The sequence below is a fragment of the Lonchura striata genome, chromosome 3, assembly GCF_050655825.1.
Source record: "Lonchura striata isolate lonStrDom1 chromosome 3, ASM5065582v1, whole genome shotgun sequence".
NCBI lineage: Eukaryota > Metazoa > Chordata > Aves > Passeriformes > Estrildidae > Lonchura > Lonchura striata.
Genome location: NC_140705.1, coordinates 85,925,426 through 85,947,686, shown reverse-complemented (window position 1 = coordinate 85,947,686; position 22,261 = coordinate 85,925,426). Strand labels below are relative to the sequence as shown.

The 22,261-nt window shown below is 33.0% G+C and overlaps 1 protein-coding gene across 1 annotated transcript in view; it reads right to left on the bottom strand.

Annotated features, from left to right (window-relative positions):
- Nucleotides 1–22,261, bottom strand: part of DNAH8 (dynein axonemal heavy chain 8) — a 121,499-nt gene that overhangs the window by 34,521 nt on the left and 64,717 nt on the right. Inside the window, exons 53-68 of the mRNA XM_085576966.1 lie at nucleotides 18,700–18,937; nucleotides 17,594–17,736; nucleotides 16,933–17,067; nucleotides 14,716–14,838; nucleotides 13,446–13,659; nucleotides 12,782–12,891; nucleotides 11,998–12,161; nucleotides 9,941–10,133; nucleotides 9,402–9,524; nucleotides 7,671–7,801; nucleotides 7,188–7,341; nucleotides 6,594–6,758; nucleotides 5,783–6,009; nucleotides 5,272–5,390; nucleotides 2,191–2,294; nucleotides 1,160–1,336 (exon numbers count right to left, since the gene is read on the bottom strand). Coding sequence (XP_085433092.1) covers nucleotides 1,160–1,336; nucleotides 2,191–2,294; nucleotides 5,272–5,390; nucleotides 5,783–6,009; nucleotides 6,594–6,758; nucleotides 7,188–7,341; nucleotides 7,671–7,801; nucleotides 9,402–9,524; nucleotides 9,941–10,133; nucleotides 11,998–12,161; nucleotides 12,782–12,891; nucleotides 13,446–13,659; nucleotides 14,716–14,838; nucleotides 16,933–17,067; nucleotides 17,594–17,736; nucleotides 18,700–18,937 — 2,520 coding nt within the window. The remainder of the gene's footprint in view (nucleotides 1–1,159; nucleotides 1,337–2,190; nucleotides 2,295–5,271; nucleotides 5,391–5,782; nucleotides 6,010–6,593; nucleotides 6,759–7,187; nucleotides 7,342–7,670; nucleotides 7,802–9,401; nucleotides 9,525–9,940; nucleotides 10,134–11,997; nucleotides 12,162–12,781; nucleotides 12,892–13,445; nucleotides 13,660–14,715; nucleotides 14,839–16,932; nucleotides 17,068–17,593; nucleotides 17,737–18,699; nucleotides 18,938–22,261) is intronic.

Sequence of the window (22,261 nt, the reverse complement as noted above, 5' to 3'; positions counted from 1 at the left end):
CAAAAAAGTGAAAAACCTGGCCTAATTAATAAGTTTCATTGTTTTGTGAAACTTCAGTAATTTCAATGAATATTAGACAAGAATAACTTCCCAACATTAAAGACATAATTCAAAAATCAAATTTATACACAGCAACATTGACTTGAATTGTCAGTTTAAGTTGTTAAAGAAAACTTTACTGTAAAATTGTATAGGACTTAATTAAAAGCAGTTAGCTTTATAAAACAGTATTTCAGATTTTTACCAGTCAATTTTATTCTGAGATGGATTTGGTTATTTTTGTTCAGTTTAAATTGTTATAGGTATGAGATACCACTTTTAACTTCATTTTCTAATAGCATCACTGTCAATGGCACTTTGCTTAGTTCAACAACCGTGACAAAACTAAAAATATTTAAAACTTCAAAACTAACATTTACCTGCCTAGAAGAAGTAGTTACAGGTACATTACAGAAACCATTTTCTAAGTTCACACATTTTGTAATTGAACTTTTACTATTTTTGGAAGTTTCATTTATCTCATTATCTAAATGTCAGTGTAAGAGCAAACAATGTTCCTTTTTTTGCTTTTTCTACTCAAGAACTTCTGTCACATAAATTCTGAAAACTGGAATGGAAGGCCATAATTGAATTCTGATTTCAGAGGTTTTTACTGTTTAATTGTTCAGAGCAGAATAATGAAATTGTGTAGCACAGTAATGCCTCCAGATTTCTGAACCCTGATTCTGATTGCCCTGAATCCTGTTTGTTTCTGGTTTCTCTTAAAATTAAAAGCATTAACGTTTTGGTGAAGGAAGAGATGGATTTTTATTTGTCTTATAAGACAGGTGTAACTACTTAGGTTTGAATTAAACACATTCTGTTAGCACAAGAAGTATTCCCTTGAGTTCAGAATAACAGATATTCTAAAAACATCTGTAGCTTTTGGAAATATACACATTCATAATGATAAAAAAAAAAGAAAAAAAAATACTATAAAATAGTCCCTATGTGTTTAAGATAAAATATTTGTGCTTTAAGTATTCACAAGAGACATGGCCAGCAACAGCGAGGAGATGGTGACAGCAGTCAGTACCAAGAGATAGCTGTGTGTTGATGGCTCTAGCCCCTCACAGGTGATACAAATAATGTGGTACTAGTAAAAATGAAATTTATTCACTTTCAGAGCTTCTTCTGCTTCTTCCAGAGCTGGTTTAGCTGCCTCCAGTTTTTTCTCTGCTTCCTGTTTTTCTAAATCAATTGCATCCACGATTCTTTGTGCTTTATCTTTCACACCCTGGACTTCAAGCTTTATTTTAGTTGCAGCTTCAGCACTTTCTTTGACTTCTTCTAGTACCTGGAATTGATAATAAACACACAAAATCTATAAATCAAAATGATGGAAGAAATTATTACTAGACACAAGATAAAATATGTATGTAACAGCTATTTATAAATATGTATTTTGTAAATGTATAAATCTAACCTCAACTATAGCTAATATATATGGTATCATATAACTATTGAATAAAAATTAAATGTAAGAAGTTCTATTTCATCCTTTTCTGTCACATATTTATCTCTTATGACATTAAAGGCCCCAAAGAATGCAGGCAGTCCCTCAGTCATCACCAGCCAAAATTCACTCTCCAGGGCTTATTAAATATGCACCATCAGAGTATTATGGTATCTTTCAGAAAAACAGAATGCTTATACTGATCCATTCCCTAGCATACCTTTCCAGAGAGTCATTTCAGAAACCAGATTTCTACCAGATCACAAATCTTATGAACACACAGATACCTTGTTAATGTAAAAGACAAAATCTGAAACTGGAGTGTGATGAATATTTTTCTAAGGAATTTGGAAGTAGAAAAATCCCATTATCATGTTAACTTTTCCTCTGCTAGTAAGTGCACATAAAATCCCAAATTTAATAATGTCAGGACCAAATTTTTAAAAAAAAGCTAAGGAAAAAAATGAAATCTGATGCTTATCTGAGTGGGTAAGAAATGGGAGAAGAACAAGGAAAGCACTCAACCTCTGTTGCAGTTTAAAAGTACCTCACTTTCAGAAGCAAATGCTAAATCAACACGTTATAGAAAGAGTAAAACCTCATTTTAGATGAAGAAAAATTTTGCAAATTATTATAAAATTCTGTAATAGCATTTTATCTGCTGTATATTCTAGTGTTATTTAACACACACTTACTTTGTCTGCCTTAAGAGATGTCACAGCCAGCTCTTTCTCCTTGACAGCCAAGTCCTTAGAGAGTTGTGCAACAGATTCACTGGCTTCCATCAGCTTGGACAGACCTATTAAGTAAAAGATAAAATTCAGAAATATAGAAACTTTTTTTCCTAGTTAGATTACACAATCTAGGCCCAGATCTCTCATATCTTGTGTTCTCATTCAATTTTATGTAAGGGAGAGAAAGTGGGTGCAAGCAGTCATACTATCATGATTCTGTCTACTGTTCACTTTTCATGGATATAAGTAATTTTGCAAGGCACAAAAATATGATAAGTAAGATTAATTCTTCAAAAAAAAAAGGAGCTATGTCAAGTATATGTTCCATCATAAATTCATGAGACAATCAGAATTTCGGAATGATGTTTCATTTTGTCATTACATTAAGAAATTACCTAAGGATCCAGGACTATCTTCTAATATGGAGTCCTTCTAGAAAAAATTGGGAAGAAACAGAGTCAAAAGTGGACCTAAAGATCACAGCGAAGTTATGGCCTCCAGCTCCTTGTCCCTGGTGACAGAGAGGGTGAAAAAGCACCTATGTGCTGAGGGCCAGTCCCATTACAGCTCTTCTGTGTGCTATAGAAACCACTCAGGCCACCCATAGAGGCCACTCAGTCTTTCATTAAACCATGGAATCCTAGAATATGCTGAGATGGAAGGAACCTATCAGGATGATTTAGTCCAACTCCTGGCCCTGCACAGGACACCCCAAGAATCTCACCATGTACCTGGGAGTGTTAAGAAAGAGATGTTCTTGATCCCTGTATAGTTATATATTCGTTCTTTCCCACGCTCTCATGGGTTCTTTTTTTCTCTTCTCTTTTGCTCATAGACTTAAGCACAGATATTTTGGCCATTCCCGAGTTCCTCATTGCATGCTAAAACCTCTCCAGCCTCTCTCTTCTTCATCACTGAATCTTTAAGTCCTACAAGTTCTCTGGAAGTAAATCTCCTTATTGCTTTGTGCCCCTAGGCACTTGAGTCAGCACACCTTTGCAGCTACATGTTTGATGTGTGATATTTTTCTGTGATGGCTCTCCAATTTTCTGCAACCACATTTCAAACAGAAAAGCATTCTCTCCCAGCATAGCCCTTATTCTGACACAGCTGCCTCTTGATTAGGTTACTGCCATTCTACAGAACCACAGAATCATCTAGGTTGGAAGAAACCCTCAATATCATCTAGTTACATCACCAATCCAGCACCTTCAACTCAGAAGCCACAAACAGGAAAATCATACCCTTTGCTCCTTTACTTTTTTCTGCTACAAGCCTAGAGTGTGGAGAAGGAAAGATGGACAGAAAATAGGAATATGGAGATCAAAGAGAATTAAAGAATTAATTTATAAACAAGAAACCTTTATATCTTATTGAGGTCCCCTGCATACTTCCAACAAGAAATATTACAGTAGTACCAACTGTGAAACTGAAACTAATAAGAATATTTTCTAACTGGCATTTGTGTTGCCCACAAGCTGAAACACATGGTTTTCTATGCATCAGTGAAATGAAGATGCTGCAGTAGAACATATCCATTCACGTGTTCACCAGTACACAATCATTTTTTTCAGCAGAACATGCAAGGAACTTGTAATAACATGTCAGAGGCTGTGAAAATCTATATATGAAATTTTATTGATAGTGCTGAAGCTGCTTATGTTACTACTTCTGAATTATTTTGGAAATAAAAAACTGTAGAAAGAATAAAAAAAGAAAACTAAACCAACCCCAGTATCTTGAATCTTCAAGGTTCTCTGTCACCCTCTTTTTTTGAGAGTTTTAAAGTTCTTCTAAAAGTTTCTTACGCCTTCTCATATTTACATATTTTTACTAAATTTTCTCACACTCTTCATATAAACAATGATTGTTTTACATTCTTCTTTGTGAGTAGAAAGAATTGATAGACTGTTAGTTTGACCAGTGTGGTTGGAGAGGTGGCAGTTTCACCCTCCAATCCACTTTCACTTTTACTATTGTATATATAGTAGTCAGAAAATAACATTAACTTTTTTGGGTTCTTTTTCTTTCTTTTTACATCTAGCCTGCTTCTGTGAGTTATTTCATGTCATATAGTATGACAGTTCTCAAAGTATCTCCATCTCAAAGTAGACTGAGGATAAGTTCAGATTTCAAGAAATGGCAACAGATCCATAGAGCAAAACTTACACAATTTGAAAATATTGAGGATCACTTACTCCTCTACAGTTCACTCTAATTCAGTAAAGAATTTATGAATCAAATATCTCTGCATTTTTATTTTAGACTTTTATTAATGTAAAAGGGTACCAGTTATTAATTGGTAAAGTGCCACATTCTTTACCTTTGTATGTAAAATCTTATCATGTAGAATTCATTATTCCAATGAATCAATATGCAATATCTTCTCTGATAAAGACCGGGTTTCCTAAGATGCTCAGTTGACTTTATGGATTTACAAAAGCATGCCTAGGTGCAAACTGGAGAAAACTGAAAACACTAGAAGACTGGTGTTCTGAAACCATTAAATACTAATGCCAAAAATTAGGCCATTTCAAACAGATATCCAAAATCTGTTTGAAGAAAATTTCAACCATACTTTTCTACATTTCAGATCCTCAGTTATAAAATGACCCCAAGTAACAACTACTTATTCTACAGCAGAAATACAAAATAAATCACGTGTAAAGTGCACAGATTTCATGGTGAGAATTTCCATAGATAAGTCCAGAAGGAAATGAGTAACTGTTTAGAATTATTTCTCTCTACACCAGTAAATAACATGCTACCTCTGTCCATTTTCAGGTTCTACTTTCTATTACAAATTCTGATTTGCAAATATTAAAGTTTGATACAATGATGAGCTGAGTGGTTAGGCTGGTAGCTTCTTTGAGGTATTTTTACAAGAGAATCATTGTGAGGTTGTGATTGGGGGTGTGTCTGGTAAAGGTCCTCATATGCTACTACTTTTGGACTGTGATCCCCTATAAGTGATCTCTGAAGAAGAAGTCTAATATTAAAACATAGATCACTTGAGACCATACATGGAATGTATTTGCTTACCAGTTTGCATACGTTCAGCCTGCTCATTAATACTGTCTAACTTCTCTGTGTAAATCTCTTTGTAGCCATTGACGAAAGAGAGATAGGATTTAGGTGTTACATAAGTTCGTCTTCGATACCTAAACAGAAGTGTATTGACAACATCAACTTCATATATATTTTTGATAAATACAGCTATTTGATCACTTGCACAAAAAGAGAAAATTACGTAACTCAAATCTTTATTAATCTTAAATCAGATTTCTTCATGATGCAAACCCTTATAATTTTTAGTTACAGTTTTTTAATCCACATAGACAGTGGATTAAAGACTTTTGAAAAGTGGGAGTGAAGATAAAGAATTTGCAACATAATAGGAATTCTTTTTCATGGCCTGAGGATATAATGGTATAGCAGATTTATTTTTTATTACCCTCAAAATGCATTTATTGATACATACAACATGAGTTCTAAAAACACTGTCAGTAGCAACATTTTTGAGATTAATTATTGCATTAGTAGAAAATATTACCTTTGGAAATAATTCTCACAGCTTTCTGAAACTATATCATGGAAGAGACCCATGGTTTGTACTATTTCTGTTTTAACTGATGGAGTGCAGACCATATTAAATTCTGAAAGAAAATAGTTGGACACAGCTACAAGAGCTTCCCTGGGCCATCGACTGAACCAGTCCATGGTGCACCCTGATATCAGACCAGGAAATTTCAAAGAACGTGCACGGAACTTCTCACCAACCTGAAGAGAGAATCACTGTTTGTTAGCAATATGATTCTTAAGCAAAAGTCAATGAAAGTATTTAATTAGCAAAACCAACTAAATAATCTGTTTTCTTCTTGATCATTTTCTGCTTAGAATACCCTGAATTTTTTTTTCTCCTCAAATAGAGTTTTGCAAAATTTCTAACATTCAACATTTATGAAATTTGAAGAAAGAAGTTAATTACAAATATATATGATTTTAATATTTTGAAGCATCAAATAATGTATTTTAATTGCCAATAAAATACCGTTTTCCAGTTAACAGCCATAATTTCACAAAAATACATTCACTGATGTGTATTAGGAAAGAATATGCAAGTGGAAAAAAAAATAAAAATACTTTAACTTGTAAAAAAATTATGTAGCTTTTAAGTATTTTGCTGTGAAGTTCTCACAGCTGTACTATTACTTTTACTATCTCAGCAATTACAACTAGACTTCAGCAATCTTTTTAGGTGTCTTGAACTTCCTTAAAAACATAAAACTTGAATAACTATCTTATACCACATAGGCATGTTTCCTAATGGAAGAAAGAAAAACAGATATATAGAAAAAACTTACAGGAGAAAAGCAGAGGACAACATGCAAGTTCTTCTTGGCTCGATTTAAGAAGTACTCATAAAGATTGTCAAAAGTAGGAGGATGCCGAGGCAGCTCTTTTTTCATCACCGGTACTAATGATTGGGTGATTTCATCCAATTCATCCCGAGCAAATAAATTAGAAATCTTTTTACAAAGTAAGAAATGGATAATTAATTGCATGGATTTCATTATTATAGAATTATATATATTTGCCTGTTTACATCTGTATCTCTCTCTCTGCATATACACAGTTTAGACTGAAAAAACACAGGTTTAGACTTATGAAATTCCATTGAAATCTAAGAAGTGCAACTCCAGAAGAGTATAGAACTGGCAATTGAATCATTCTTTAATAAAAGGCTACTGAAATACTAACCACAGCTACTTTTATATTCTCCTGGCTTACACTGAAATAAAGAAACTACATATCCAGAGCACTCCTTACTTAAAATGTTGGAATATTTTAAACATTATTGATTCTACAATGTATTACCAAGACAAATGAAGTAGTGAGAACAAATTCTACAGTACCCTGACTCTAGAGCACATTGCCTGTCAGGCTGAGACCCTTACCTCTCCTGAAGACAGCAGATTATTTACGTATTCCAAAAATGATTCCTCTTTTATCTCATTATCAGTGAAGATGAAGGTGATACCTTGTCCTTCCTGTCCAGCTGTTCTATACAATACTTTTAAATCTTCTGCCAGATTGGTTACATTATAGGATCTAGGAGAGATAAGGAACATTACCTGTTAATTCAAAACAACGAAGACTACTGCTCTTTTTGGATTATAGTATTTTATAAATGACATAGCAAACACACTTTGTAAGCACACATATTTTGGTGCAGGAATAGCTAACACATGGTCTACCTTTTTCAAATCAAAATAAATCCAATGTTGTATACAAACCAGATATAAGTGTTTTGTTTTCAGTATTTTTCCAATTTTGACAAAATGAAAATTATAAAAAAGCAAAAAAGGAGAACAATCTGTGGCCAAGTAAAGACAAAGAAATGCCATAAATGTGATTTATGTATTTCTTGCATTTCTTACCTGGTTAAAGTGATCTGAAATATTTTATAGCCAGCAATGAAGGAGGCTAACTTTGAAAGACTTTGTTTACCGGATCCACCAACTCCAACAAGTAAAGCATTTCCACAGGCTATCCGAATAATTCGGGAAACCTACAAAGATCAGTAATAAATATGAACATTAGTTAGCAAAATTTAAAAATCTATTATGCTTTATGCTTAGTTTACTATAATACAATGTAAAAATTATTTAAAGGATACTTGCAGAATTTTTTTTTCAAAAGAACACTTGTAAATTCTTTAGGAATTTTGTGTAGCTAATGAAGAAGCTGCATATAAAAATATGGGATGGTTATAATCATAAATACATGAAAGGGGACAGACATTTTGAGGGCACAGTTTATTTTGAAGACCTCATCCTGAATGTGTTTAAAAATATCAATAAAAAGCTTTATCTAGAAGAACAATTATACTATTTTCCTAATTTTAGTCATCTGAAAGACTTAACATGAATAAACTATGCTTCAATGTTACCTTCTAGTCTATCTACTTTCAACACTTCTTCTGTGATAGTTTTCTTACGAAGTCCCCAGATACAAAAGTTGAATTAAAAATTTAGTATTCAATTGTTTTTTGACATATATTCTTTGGGTTTATGATACTTTAGGGCACTATTAAGATTCTACATTATATTTTGGTTCATCTGTAAATTATGTACAAAATTCAGAAGACTGGCATCTACATCAAGTCTTTGAAATATTTTCATTTTTATATTTTATAAAATTTTAGCTTACTGCACACTTCCCTCTGAGTCATCCCAGATAAATATATTAAAGAAGTCTAAATATGAAATTATGTAGCTGACTAGATTTATTGTCACCTTAGGTAGAAAGGAGCCCTGCTGTCACTAAGTGCATATTGAGGATACTCTGGCTAAAACTTGTGAATAAAAATGGAATGCTAGAGCTTTCAAGGTCTTCTGAAATGCACCTAGCATCATGTGAATCAGATTTTAAAATATTTATTTACTCCTGTTTAAAGGCAAAGTAAACAAACATTTACTTCATTTGAGGTGAACTAGAGACAAATAAAACCCCTTTTTTTGTTTTTGTTTCACTGCAACTTCTGTGTGTCTTTCAGATCATCAGTCCAAGCAATTCTTAAAGCTGAGACACTAATCTCATACTTTGCCTTTATTTAATTCCCATGAATCAGTTTTTGATTTCAGACTAATTATTTTCTTATACATTCCTTTCTCATTAGGAGAACAAATAATTCTTAGTTGAGAGCTACACACTACCCTAATTTCTACCCTACACACTGATTCTATTGCTGCCCTAATTTATATTTCCTTTCTCTCATCAGTCAGATTCTGCCTCAGGTTGTTTTTGTTCCCTGTCAGGTACAGATACATTTGAAGTGTCCTCTGAATTCTAAATTATTAAAAATAATTGTATATAAACAATATAAATGTCTTTATTTATGATCTCACATTTCCTATTGAGGAAAATCTTTATCTCTCTGACTACATAGGAATTTAAACAGATACTTAAATAAGGAATTTATTATAAAACTTGTAAACAGGTAAAATGACTGTAGGTCTTTCCTAGTTCTCAAAAATGACCATGCAAAGATGGCAAAGCAGTTTGGGGGTAAGAATAGCTTTTCACAATGTGCCCTCTTAAGAATAACTTGTCCAAATAAAGAACACTGTTACAACAGTTAAACAAATAAAAAAGTAGCAATACCAAACCTTAATAAGATGTGTCATTGCATCCTTGAAAAACACCAAATCAAGAAATGACCCTCTAATATTTTCATTGTATTGTGACTGATATACCCGCAATTTGTTACAAAGGAATTCATAGCTTGGAATCTGGAAAAAAAAAAAAAAAAATCTGTAATACTAGTAGGGCACTTCACAATTTTAAAACTCCCCTGATATTTTTACACAAACTGCAGTTTTATGTCTTGGCCACGTGTAATGATATTATCTTGCTAATTCACCATAATTATTGCAGTTGTGTTTATGCTGAAATTTTTTGCTAATGGTGGAAGAAAAAAAAAGAAGTAGCAAGAACAGGAAAAAATAGACTGCATTTATATGTCATTGTTAAATATAACATCACTAAAATTATTTACTGCATGCTAACTAGGAAAATCTGGATATATTTTCACAAAAAAATTCATAGCTATTCAACAAAACTTTCTTTATTGTATGAGTTGAGCAATATAACACAAAAATTAAAGGAAAACTTTGGTGCCTAGTATTTGATGAGTAAAATTAAATACCTCCTCATAAACTTTTGGTGCTTGAAGCTCAGCATCTTCTGCTTCTTCACCAGTTGGTTCAGGTTCATCCCGTAAAAAATCTACAAAATACGGTTCAGCTTGGAGAACTTCACTTAAATCTGCCTCCACGTATTCCTCAATTGTTTTATCGAGAGTTTTTTCAAACCAGGCTGTATCTTCAGGTGTATTAAACCTGAAAGCCATAAATTAGTACAAACTTAAAAAAAATATTTCTACTTATATATAGAGAAAACAGGCAGCTAAATAAAGAAAAAAATCTAAGACCAACCAAAAAAACCCAACTTTTAACATTTTAAAGAAAAATACATATTAGACAATATATACTACACAGTAGTCACAGAAACAGATTAGGAAACATTCACAAAAGTCAAGAGCTTCCATACAGTGACATTAAATATAAAACAAAATAATTTGATTTTCCAACTTCCACCAAGAATGAGACAATGACAGACTGTAATTTTTCAGATAAAAAAGGATGAAAAAGTGTGAATGCTTTCCCAAATAACCATAGCTAAGTGAGCCTTTCATCTTTCAACCTTCAGTAGAACAGCATAATTTCTGGTATCATAGCACTGCCAATGGAACTGCAATTAGACAAGGAATAATGAAAGGAAGGTAGTATATACCACTACACCTCTTACATAAAAACCCATAATTAGCAGAGAAATACACATCGGGTTGAGGGGACTAATTAAATTCTGGAAACATATACTAGTGATGACATTTCATTGTGTAAACAGCTTTATCTGCTTCCCTTAAGAGACAATCTGATTTTAATACAGATCAGACCTTCAACTACTCTGCCTATGATTACCAGTGAAGCAATGAAGAACTTAGGAGTAACTGGCAAACATAAAAGACAAGATCCACCTCATCCACTGAAAAAGTTCATTCCAACTGTGAATGTTTCCATATATTTACTTCTTTTTCTTTTCAGTGATACAACTGAGAGGAAAGTAGAACAAATGTGAAGAAGCCCAGTGCTGAGTTTTCAAATAAGACAAGCTAAATTGAAGAACTGTTATAGAGACAGCCTAAATATGCATTGCACCACTATTGTTAGAGGTCTCTTGTAATATTAAAAACTAGGAAATTTAAAAACAGCATGGAAACAGGGAATGCATGACTTCGCTCTCTCTCTCCCTCTTTCTAATATATCTGTACAAATACATGTCTTGCATGCATTTTTAAATTTACCACAACAAATTAAAAACCTATATTGTTCCCAAATTTAAAGCAGAAAATAATACACTGTATGATTCTGTATTATACTTTTGCCTTAGTAGGGCAGAACCTATCTTAAAATAAAATTAAATATTTTCCCCCATCACATATCAAGAGCACTCTGTTGCACATAAAATTGTATAGATATAAATTTTAGCAAATATGTACATTTGTATAATATTTGATAGTTCAGAGAGTGAGAAATATCAGACAGTTAGAAATATCAGCACTGCTAATATTTTGTGGTGGATAGACTTTCTCTGATCATGGAGAAATAATTATAACTACTCACAGTAGCAGTGGGTATATGTCAGGCTTTTAGTAACAGCTTAAGTGCTACATCTAGAATTTCACAAGAAATTGAATCACAATGAACAGAAAAATAACACTGGTCTCCAAGACATACAGGTCATAGTTATATCTGTTTTATGAATATTTTGAAAGAGATTTATAAGAAATGGGCCATTTTTTAGCCATAAGGATGCAATCCTGTTTTTTTCAGTGATTACCCTATGTGTATAAATTTAGGACACCATAAAGTTCTCTTTTCTACAGTGGAATCGGCTGAGTGCAGTCAAGTGGCAAAAGAAAGTAGGTTAAAATATGTAATACATAGATATTTGGATTACTCTATCAGTATATACCATTATATTTGTTGGAATAATACACCAATGCAGACAGTATGTAAAATAAGATAAAATTTTTCATATTGGCCTAATAAGATTTGTAATATTTAAAAGTTTTAAAGATGTATGAACATAATGAAGCAAATGGCCAAACCTACTAAATATAAAATGCTATACTTATTATACCTGTCAGCAATTACTCTGGTACATTCATGTTTAAAAAGTTTTAGGATAACAGTGCTGGTTTTGCATTCTTCTGCCTTTATAGTTAACATGCCTTGCCAAATTCTAGAAAGGTCTCGAAGGTTGAAGATATAGTGAAATTTAGATGGTGTAGGTAACATCTTTGCCTAAAGAAAAATATTGATAATATTCAAAATCAGTAACACCTAGAAAGAGTCAATAATAATAAAATGTGTAACTTTATAATTAATAACACATATAAAACATACAAATAACAAAAATACTAATTTTCACATATATTAATGTGGGAAGACTCCTTATAAGAAGTCACCAAGAGTATCTAATTGTTTGAAAGCAGGATCTATCACTAAATGTAGAACACCAAGACTTACAATAATGTAATTTTTTTCACCTGTTGCTCTGGCTTTATAAATTAAAAATTATAATTTGTAAAGAATTTTACTCCCTGCCCCTTAGCTATGGAGATCAAAGCTTTGGGTAAAATGAATTTACTTATAGGAATGAATGATAACTGATTCTTTCATTAATCTGTCTTCTATACTGAAATCTGATATTTTCTGGATTTCATCTCAAAAACATTGTAGCCCATCCTCTGTTTTTTAAAATATTTTTAAACTTTTATTTTCCTTTTTTTTCAGGGGGTGGGGTGGGGTTTTTTTATTGTTGTTGTTTGGGTTTTTCTTATAGCTATGATCTTCGGGAATAGTTGCCTAAAGTAAACAAATAGTCACTCTATTTAAAGATAAAACTTTCCTTGAATTTATACCTTTGTCCGCTGCCACAATATTCGTCCTGTTGAGACCAATTTTTCCACCATATTACATACTTCGGGATTGAATTCTCTACAGGGATGAAAGTATCCATTGGCAATTATACCTGAAAATACAAGACGCAATAAACAATCTCAGCTTGTAGGATATAATAAGGTAGGTCATTAAAAAGACAAATAGGTGCTTATTTAAAACATTACTTTGTAAAACATATTTTAAAACTACAGATGAAATTCTTTTTCTCTGTTGTCTACAGCTTTTCTGAACTAGTATGGAAACATTGGGCAGTAAGTGCTGTTGTTTCTGCCATACCCTGTGTTGACAGAGTTACCAGAATCGAGAAATTTAGCAACATAAATTAGCAACATTACAGAAAGTTCAGAGGTGGAATGTTAACCTACACAGAAATAGCAGAGCTCATAGTCTTCTAGGAAATGTCATTATTTTCTTAATATTTGTTTGTCCAAAATTAGAAAGACAAGCAGTTTGAGGATTTCATTTCTCTTCCACAGCACTATATTCGCTGTACCACAGCTTCAGTTGTTTTACAGAAAGAGCTCTGAATTTGCATGATGAAAGTGAGAAAGAAATTATACTTTTATAAATTTTAGGTTGATCGCAAAGGGAAACAAACTTTACTAAAACAAGAGAATAAAGTACCAAAAATTTTGTCGATGGATGTGTTGGATGGCAGTGTACAATTGAATACAGAAAACTGTCTTTTCAAACGCTGGGGAATATCGTTACGGCCTCCTCCAGGATGTATCATTGCTGCTATTACTTGTACATCTACAATTGTAAGGAAGTCTCCAGGTTTATCCAAGCTGTACATTCCTCTCATTTCCATCATCTGACGGACAATTTCATTTGTTATCTGTAAATTTAAGTAAGTTGTACAATTTATAAATTTATGCAAGAAATGAAGAAAATACACCATGATAATTTAACTTATTTTTGCATTTCCACTATGGAATCATAGAGAAATATTGTTACCTTAATCTAAAAACAGATTAAACTACCTTACTTAGTCATACAGAAGACCTTGGTTTATGTAATTTTAAATGCCAGGAACATTTTTTCAGAGTTCCACTACCATATAATATCAATAAACTGTGTTTGTGTTCTTTTGAACTAATTAACAAAATTAACAAAATTAACAAAATTAACAAAATTAACAAAATTAACTGGGGGGAAAAAAAATTTGTTCCTTATTTTGTTGCTGGAAATTCAGCTACAGATGTTCCAGCTATGCTTTTCAGCTCACTCTTGGGCCTCCTTTGAACCAAAACAACTGATTCTTCCATGCTTCTTTTTGAAATGTTATTCACACTTCATTGCATTCTACAGCTCCAGAGTTTGCCCAATAGCAAGTGCTCCAAAGATATTCAGCAAGCTTCATGTATGTGCTCACATACCCCACCAAAATCAACATATTTTGCCACCAATCACAAACTATTATCCCATCAAAAATATTTCAGCCATGTCTTAGGGCCAGAATGCAAGACCTAGTGAAGGCCTTGAATTTTTCATATCCTTTATTTCTCTCTCCAAGGTATTGGCCTTTCTCTTGGCAGAAATGTATTTATTGGTTCTCTCAGATTAATGTCAATCTTGAAATTGTTAATATGCTACTTTAGTATGGTGCTGATTTTTGTTTAATCTTAACAAATAAGGAGTTGGTAATTATGTAAAATATGGCATCATTTATATTACACCTCATCAGTAAATCTGATTTGCTCTCCTTTTTTGTGTGCACAAGCGTACCAAATTTATAAAGTATTCCAATAAGTAATTTGAATTAAAAATTCCAACTGTTCATTTTAATAAACAGTTCATTAAAATATTTAAGAAGTCTGCTGATTCCCATGTGTGTATATATATAAAAAGCACAACAATTTGAGAATAAGTTGTAAATATTTTTAAAGTTTACCTGATCTCCCCATTCATTGATAAATGGCATATTGATATCATCAATAAAAATAGTCATCTTTCTGCCCCCAGGAGGTCCATAAGTACTTCCAACACGTTTGTCCACATAACTCTCTATTGTCCTCTAAAAAGGTAAAGAAAGTTCTCATTTTGTATCTAAAGCAACAGTATTTAAAAGAAATTGTTGAAAAACCTGCTACAACACTCAGCCAATGATTCCCTATTTTTATTAGCAGTTTCATCTTTAATTCTAGTATTAAGGAACCTAGTTTCTAAGGAATCCAGTTCCTGTCCTGCAGTCCACCTCTGGCTATCAGAGGTTTTTAAAAAGTTTCCAAACTTAGAAGTTATTATTTCATTATCATCATTATCATTCCCCTAACTAATATCACTTGTTTAATATTTGCAATACAACTGAAGAGCACACAGAGGCAACTTAGATTCCTTTAATTATGATTTCCCAGGTGTCTTGTGAGGTATATAATGCAAAACTTTAATTTGGTGGCAAAAAAGAAGATGCAATAGACAAGTAAAAATTATATATACTTAAATGTTTCTTCAAAGTTCTACAGCTCTATAGTCTTTCTAAAGATACATGAACAATGACAGAAAAAAAGACCTTACAAGATGATACCAGACGTTTTCCTTAGACAAGTAATGTCTTCTCCATAAAAGCACAAATGTTACCCTATATGAGTAATGTAGGATGTGCTGTCATAAAGATAAAAGTATTTAAAGCATTTGTGAAGCAGAAAATAGACACATTGTTTGTCCAACTGTTTTGCCCCATTTTTACAACAGGATATTGGTGAGTATTTAAAGATACAGACATACAGAGAATATGTGATTTAGGGTGAAAAAGAGAAACTGGTAAGTGATTGATTACATAAGTAATCAATAACTTTGTAGCAAGTCTAATGCATCCAAAATCACACAACCTTTCAAATAGCCTCAGAATAGTGGCTCAAAAGTCAAAAAAGAAAAAAATTTTGAGTGCAACTCTTTCAAGTGATTAGAAGCATTTCACTTGTTTTTCTGCTACATCTCTCCATTGGAAACCAGCAGAGTGAACCATTTCTTGAGCTAATTTGGTGCTAAGGGTATCCTTCCTCTGGTACAGAGGATGTGTGAGAGGACACACCAAGGTCCTCTCACACATCCTCTTTACCAGAGACAAGCAAGTCTGAGATTTCTTTCCAGGAATATTCCAAAGACCCATAATATGCTTAGTAAAGGACACTGGAACAGAGATACAGACTGTTCAATAAGCCTTGCATGCATGAAAGGATGTCTGCCTTATTCTGTCACATTTTGATACCAGCCGTGACCACAGATCTTACACATAAGAAGAGCTGCCGGGAAAAACTCAGCAGCCATTCAGTGAGTCTGGAATTTTTTTAGAAGTAGGTGTATAATTCATTATTTTTCACTATTTTCTTAATAACATTTACATTAACTTCTTAAAAAAGATGCCTAATTTTGGAATGGAGTTTGTAAGACCTATTCCACAAATAGATTTTTCAATCACTAAATTTTCCAAAATGAATTCTTTTTCCTACCAGAGCCTCATCACTATGAATTCATTGCTCTGAATTAGTAAAGAAGCCAATTTAACTTACAGAATCATATCCTTGCAAATTGGTAGTATCAAATAATATATAAAATAAAATAATTAAAATAAAATAAAAATATCTTATAAAATATCCCTTCAAACACTTGAAAAAACGATGTACAGCATTTTTTTCTGTTTCTATAGTTTTTTACCAGTCACATTGGGTAAGAGAAATTTCTACAAAGTTGTCATGCTGGAGGTCTTTAAAGATAGAATTTCTGGTTAGTTACTCCTGGGCTGAGGAAAAATAAAATTATCTAAAGGTTGAAATCAGTTCTTTATTTAACAAAAATAAAACTAACACTATATACTAAAGAATCAGAAAAAAACCCAAAGTATAACAAAAAATCTAAGAAGAAAATCAAAGATCTTTAACAAAAAAAATTAATTCTTATAATTCCTAATGAAAACACACACAGCAATCATGAATATATGTATCTCTATGTGAGTGGGTATATTTTACTCTGATCTGCAAAAATTATTTTTAATAGAATTTTCTGAAATGTTCAGAATTTAATTCTGAATCACTTACCATCAGAATTAAGTACCCTTTATACACTTAGAAAGGAAATGGTATACAAGATGGTTTAAAATGTATATTTTTACCTGAAACATAAATGGTTCTGTGGCAGATGAAAAGTTTAAACTTTTTGACAAATGCTCTTCTGGATCATATCTCTTCATATATCCCTTAATCATGACTGTCTTGGCAGTCCCTTGTTCTCCTATGAGCAAAACAGCCTGTAACAGATATTGAAACCACATAAGTTATATCAAAACTTATATTTATATAGGCGTAACAGACCTATTTTTTTTGAAGGAATAGTTTCTGTGTCTATTTTTAAATGCCACATTTTTAAACAGGTTTTTCTTGTCTCCAGATGCACTGAGACCATATGTGTTTTTATCCCACACAGATCCTCCAAGAAATTTCTTTGCAGAGTTAAAAGAGAAAAGAAGAAACAAGAATGTGCTAGAGGATTTTCTTCCAATTGCCAGACTTCTTCCAGTTTCTGACACATCTGCTGCAACAGTCCCTTTTAGTGATGACCCTAAGAAGGCTTCCTGTAAATGCCTTCCTTTATATTTTAAAGTATGATTCTTGCACAAAAATAATTACAGAGGATCCATGTTAAGAAAATAAAAATAAAGCAATATAATGATGCACCTGGGAAGCAATGACTAGAAGATGAAGAAAAACTGTAATATCCAGTTACTTTTGAAATAGTTTTCTATTTATTTTTATGGCATGTAATCCTGTACTTACTTTATTTTGTTTTGCAATTGTGTCTATCAAAAACTGAGTTCTGGTATTATCAACATTTGGAACCAGAATAGATGCATAGTCTGGGACATGATCTGTTGGATAAACAAATTCCTGAACTCTTTTACTCCAGTGCTCCCAGGCACCTAAAATGAACCCCCCCACCCCCCCCCCAAAAAAAAAAAAAAAAAAAAAAAAAGGAAAATTTAATAATATTGTGATCATGTTCATTATTTCATTAATACAATAATTTAAAAATAGATATTATGGGTAGAATACTACAAAGTGTAAAAAGGAATAAATTTTCTCAAATCTTTCTAAAATGCATCTAAGAAAGGACATTCTTAGTCATGACCTCTAATTACTCTACAATCCTACTAAATGTATTATTAAATTTATATATACTTTTCTAAATAAAAAAAACCTAAAGAATGTTTACCTAGAAACTAATTCTAAAACTCCTGATGAAAAATTACAAAACATGAAAATATGGATTGCATATGTGTACACTAAATTAATGTTGCTGGCAAAAAAAAGAATAATATGGATATGAGACAAATTAACTTCTTCAGAAGAGAATGTATTCTGTCAAGACACTAAGTTCTTTGTGACAATGGTTCTGTGTGCTAGATAAATTTAAAAAACTGTTCTAGAAAATAGTACACTATTCAAAATATCAAGAATCAAAATATCTCACTATTCTTATAATCCTATAACCTTTCAGATTTATGACTGGTTATTAGATGTGAGTAATAATTACTAAGCAAAATTAAAATCAGATTTTATTCCTTTAACAAAAACTACCACCTGTGAGAAAATTAAACATAAAATAATATTTACCTGGACTAAACCAGCCTAAGCACAAATTATCTACAAATTGTGGCTGGCTAAATTAATAGAAAAGTCATTTGTAAGAAGGAAATTAAAAAGAAATAAAAAGATGTTAGCAATGAGCACTCTATGTCTTGTCTCTGATTTCTTGCATCCACAGATGTGCTGGTATTACACTGTCAAAAAACCTCAACTCATAGGACTTTATAATAAAGACTAAATCAGTAATAGAGTTTTAAAATGGCAGTTTAAAAAACAATATTGGTTCTTTTTCTTACCACGATCAGTAACATAAAACTCATACATCGTTTGATTGCTGCCATGAGGGATTTTTGGTAAGTCTAATTTCTTATCATGAGCTCTAATGAAGGCTTCAAGTTTATCTCGACTGTCCAGCTCCAGAAGGGCACCTAAACTCCACATTATTGCAAAGTTGAACAATTTATGCAGAAGTTGTGTAGCTGATACACCACGTTCTTCCTTCAATGGAATCAAGCCCTCCAGAAGATTAATAGACTGAAAATATTTTAAAATATGCATTTAGAAAATATCACATAATCACTTTTTATTTACCTATTTAAGTATGCACATCCATTATTCATAGGTATTCAAAATTTAAATCAATACAGATTACAAAACACACCAAACACAAAATTCAGAATAACAAACCAAATAAAATTTATTAAAGATAGCTATATAAGACCGAATAAAATTTTCAAAATTACTCAGGTAATTTGATCATCAGTTATCCTTCTAAATTATGCCTACAAAATAAATGTCATTTATGAGCTAGGGTAACAAAACAGCTTTTAAAGGAATTTTACAATATTCAGAACTCCAAGAATAGGTGAAGCCTAGCCATTTCTTTCAATATTAAAACTGGAAAGAATTTGCAGCATCTGTATGATGTATCTATCTCAATTATGGTACAATTTATGTATCTAACACATTAACTTCTATTTTTCCATTTTTAAAAAATTAGATTAAATAATTCTATTATGTGATTGCTTCACGCTGTGTCTAAGGAACTAGAGTCCAGATTCTAGAAAAACAGTAACTTGTTTTCTACAATCTGAAATGTTGCTTATGAATTTGGATGTTTGACTGTCTTAGGCAATCCCTCTATACAAGGCAGCGCACAGCATATTGTTTCAAAATACATCTTTTTAACAGTGAAACAGATTTTCGGTCAGCTCTTGGAACTAGTACTCTTTATGCTGTCTCATAATTGCAGTGGGAAGTAATACAGTAACACATACTTCTAATGCTTGCCCAGAATCTCATTTGAAACAGTGGCCAAAGTGGAGAAGAGCAAAAGAAAAAAATCTTTCTTGGCTTGTGGTGGTGCTGGGGTAGTACTTCCTGTTGGTACCCTCTTTGGCTTGTGACCTTCTAAACAATATACACTTTTTCTGCTTTTGTAATCCCATGTGGGTTTTTTCCACCCTGAAAATAGCAAGACTGGTCTTGAGCCTACATAAACTTTTATTGTCTATTACAACCTTTGGCAAGATGGTCTGCTATTCATGGCATTGAACAGTTTGTTTTCTTCCTGTGTGAACTCCTACATGCTTATCTTCACTGAATTCAATTTGCCATTTTATTGCCTATTTATTCAGTCTCATAAAGTCTGTCTACAGTTCTTCATGGTTAGTTGTTTTGTCCTTAATACCCTAAATAATCTAGTATCGTCAATAAATTCCTTCACCTAAAACTTTTCCAAACTGTTTATGAACATTTTGAACAGTACTGGGCTTGATCCCAGCAAAGTTGTCTCAGAATCAGTGATAACTTCTGTCCTTCCTAAGAACTGATAATCCAGTCACACATTTCCTATCTTCCAACACATTTTTAATCTGAAAATGAAACACCTGTCTTCTGCTATGACTACTTAGCAGCCACATAAGTGCCTGGTAAAGAACAATGTCAAAGACCTTTGATCCTTCATGCAGACTATATCAGATTTCCTTTAGTGTTGGAATCTGTGGTATTGATGATTCTGAGATTGTAGAATGTCTCTGTCTTTCTGCCCCATTGCCAAAGAAGAAGCCATAATTCATCTCTGCTGTTTTCAAGGTTGTTTATTCTTGCTTATCTCTAACATGTTCTGCTGCCCTGCTGCAGGTCTGTCCTGCAGGGCAGCGTGTGGGGCTCTGCCCTTCAGTAGCATGTTACAAACATTAAATACCAGAAACTACCTGTGCTATATTTACAATAATGTGCCAATATCTGTCACCTACGTTGAACAGTGTGTCCCCAGCCTAAACCAATAGAAAAATGCCAACACTACAGTGAAAAAATGGAGGGCATGAAGAAGGAGAAAAAGGACAAGACACACCAAATTTCCTCCATCTTGTTCCCTTTGAACCCCTAATCTAGAATCCTAAAATTTTACTTTTGCACCGCTGCCACACTTAATTATTACTGATATCAAACACTCAGAGCTTGTAATTCATCCTGTAAGATTGAAAACTCTTTTCCATGGACAGAGATCAGAGACAGTGTCTCTCGGGGCTCTGTACAGGGGTTTCCTGACCCCCTGCCAGGGTCCCAGGCCCTCCAGGGCAGCCAGAGGGAAGCCCTGGATTCCCACAATTTAGCTACAAGTTTACTGACTTTTCCAATAGGCTCGTTAAGGCAGGATAACTCTATAAGCAAAAAACTGGTGTTGAATCTCCTAAGGTAAATGATATTTGTCGACCTAATGAGGTGGGCCAGAGGATGCATAAAGAGTTAGAAAGTCAGTGGAAATTACAGGGAGGAAAGCAAAGGTGAGATCGCATTTATATGAAACCATTATAAAGCTGCTGTACATGAACAGGCAACTCAAACTGAATGTTAACAAATGGCACATAATTAAGTACATGTGCTTGTTTGGGTGACCATCCAAAACTGAGCTTTGGAACTCAAATACATGTCTGCCAGGTGCAAGTGCTTTGATTTGGTTGCAATTTTTGAAAATTCATTAACTAATCAGAAGCAGTATGTCCTGAATCATACAATTTCTAAAGAGATGTAAGACCCAACACATCAGGAGGCTGATAAGATACAGGGCTTCTGCACAGAGACCATTTATGACAAAGCTGGGATTTTAAGGTACAAGTAGGGTAAAAATCTCTGGTGTCACTGGCTCTTAGATAACACAAGCATGGAGACCTGCTAAGAGTTATATACTTTGTCACAGGTGTGACAGAAACTAGAGAGTTTCACTCACACAAAGAAACATTCAGTACAGCTTAAATCAGGGAAATATTTCCCTGATCAAGTGGCATGAATAGAGCACTGACTTGCTGACACGTCTAACAAATGCTAATCAAATATAACAGAAACTTTTGATCACAGGAAAAATCTTTCATGAAGACAAGCTCAGTTCAGTCAGAGGCTTCACAGTTAAGAAATGTAGAAGAAATTAATACCTCTCTCAAAAATGTTGTGCATCATAAAGGGGTTAGTTCAATTGTTTCTGCCTGGGAACTTTAATTCTAAAGGTTCCAAAGATGCTCTACTTGCATTTAATACTGCACAGTTAAGTTCTCCAGCATTTACTGTGCCTATTAGTTTGTAGTAAAATACTTCACAGTCTAGAAAATCTTAAACTCTCTAAAGAACAGCAAAAAGATATTGGGTGCAAATTTGGTAGTTTAACATTAAACTGGCGTGTTACTCAAAACATTATCTTGTCTAGACTCTTCTTCAAGGGCACCACTGAATTTTTTATGAGTGTGTCAAAATAAAAAGGAGATTGCATGGACAAACGGAAAGTCTCAAAACTTAGAATCTGTGGGTGACAACAGACTCATAAACAAATCAACTGGAGATATGGAGGACTGACAATCTTGC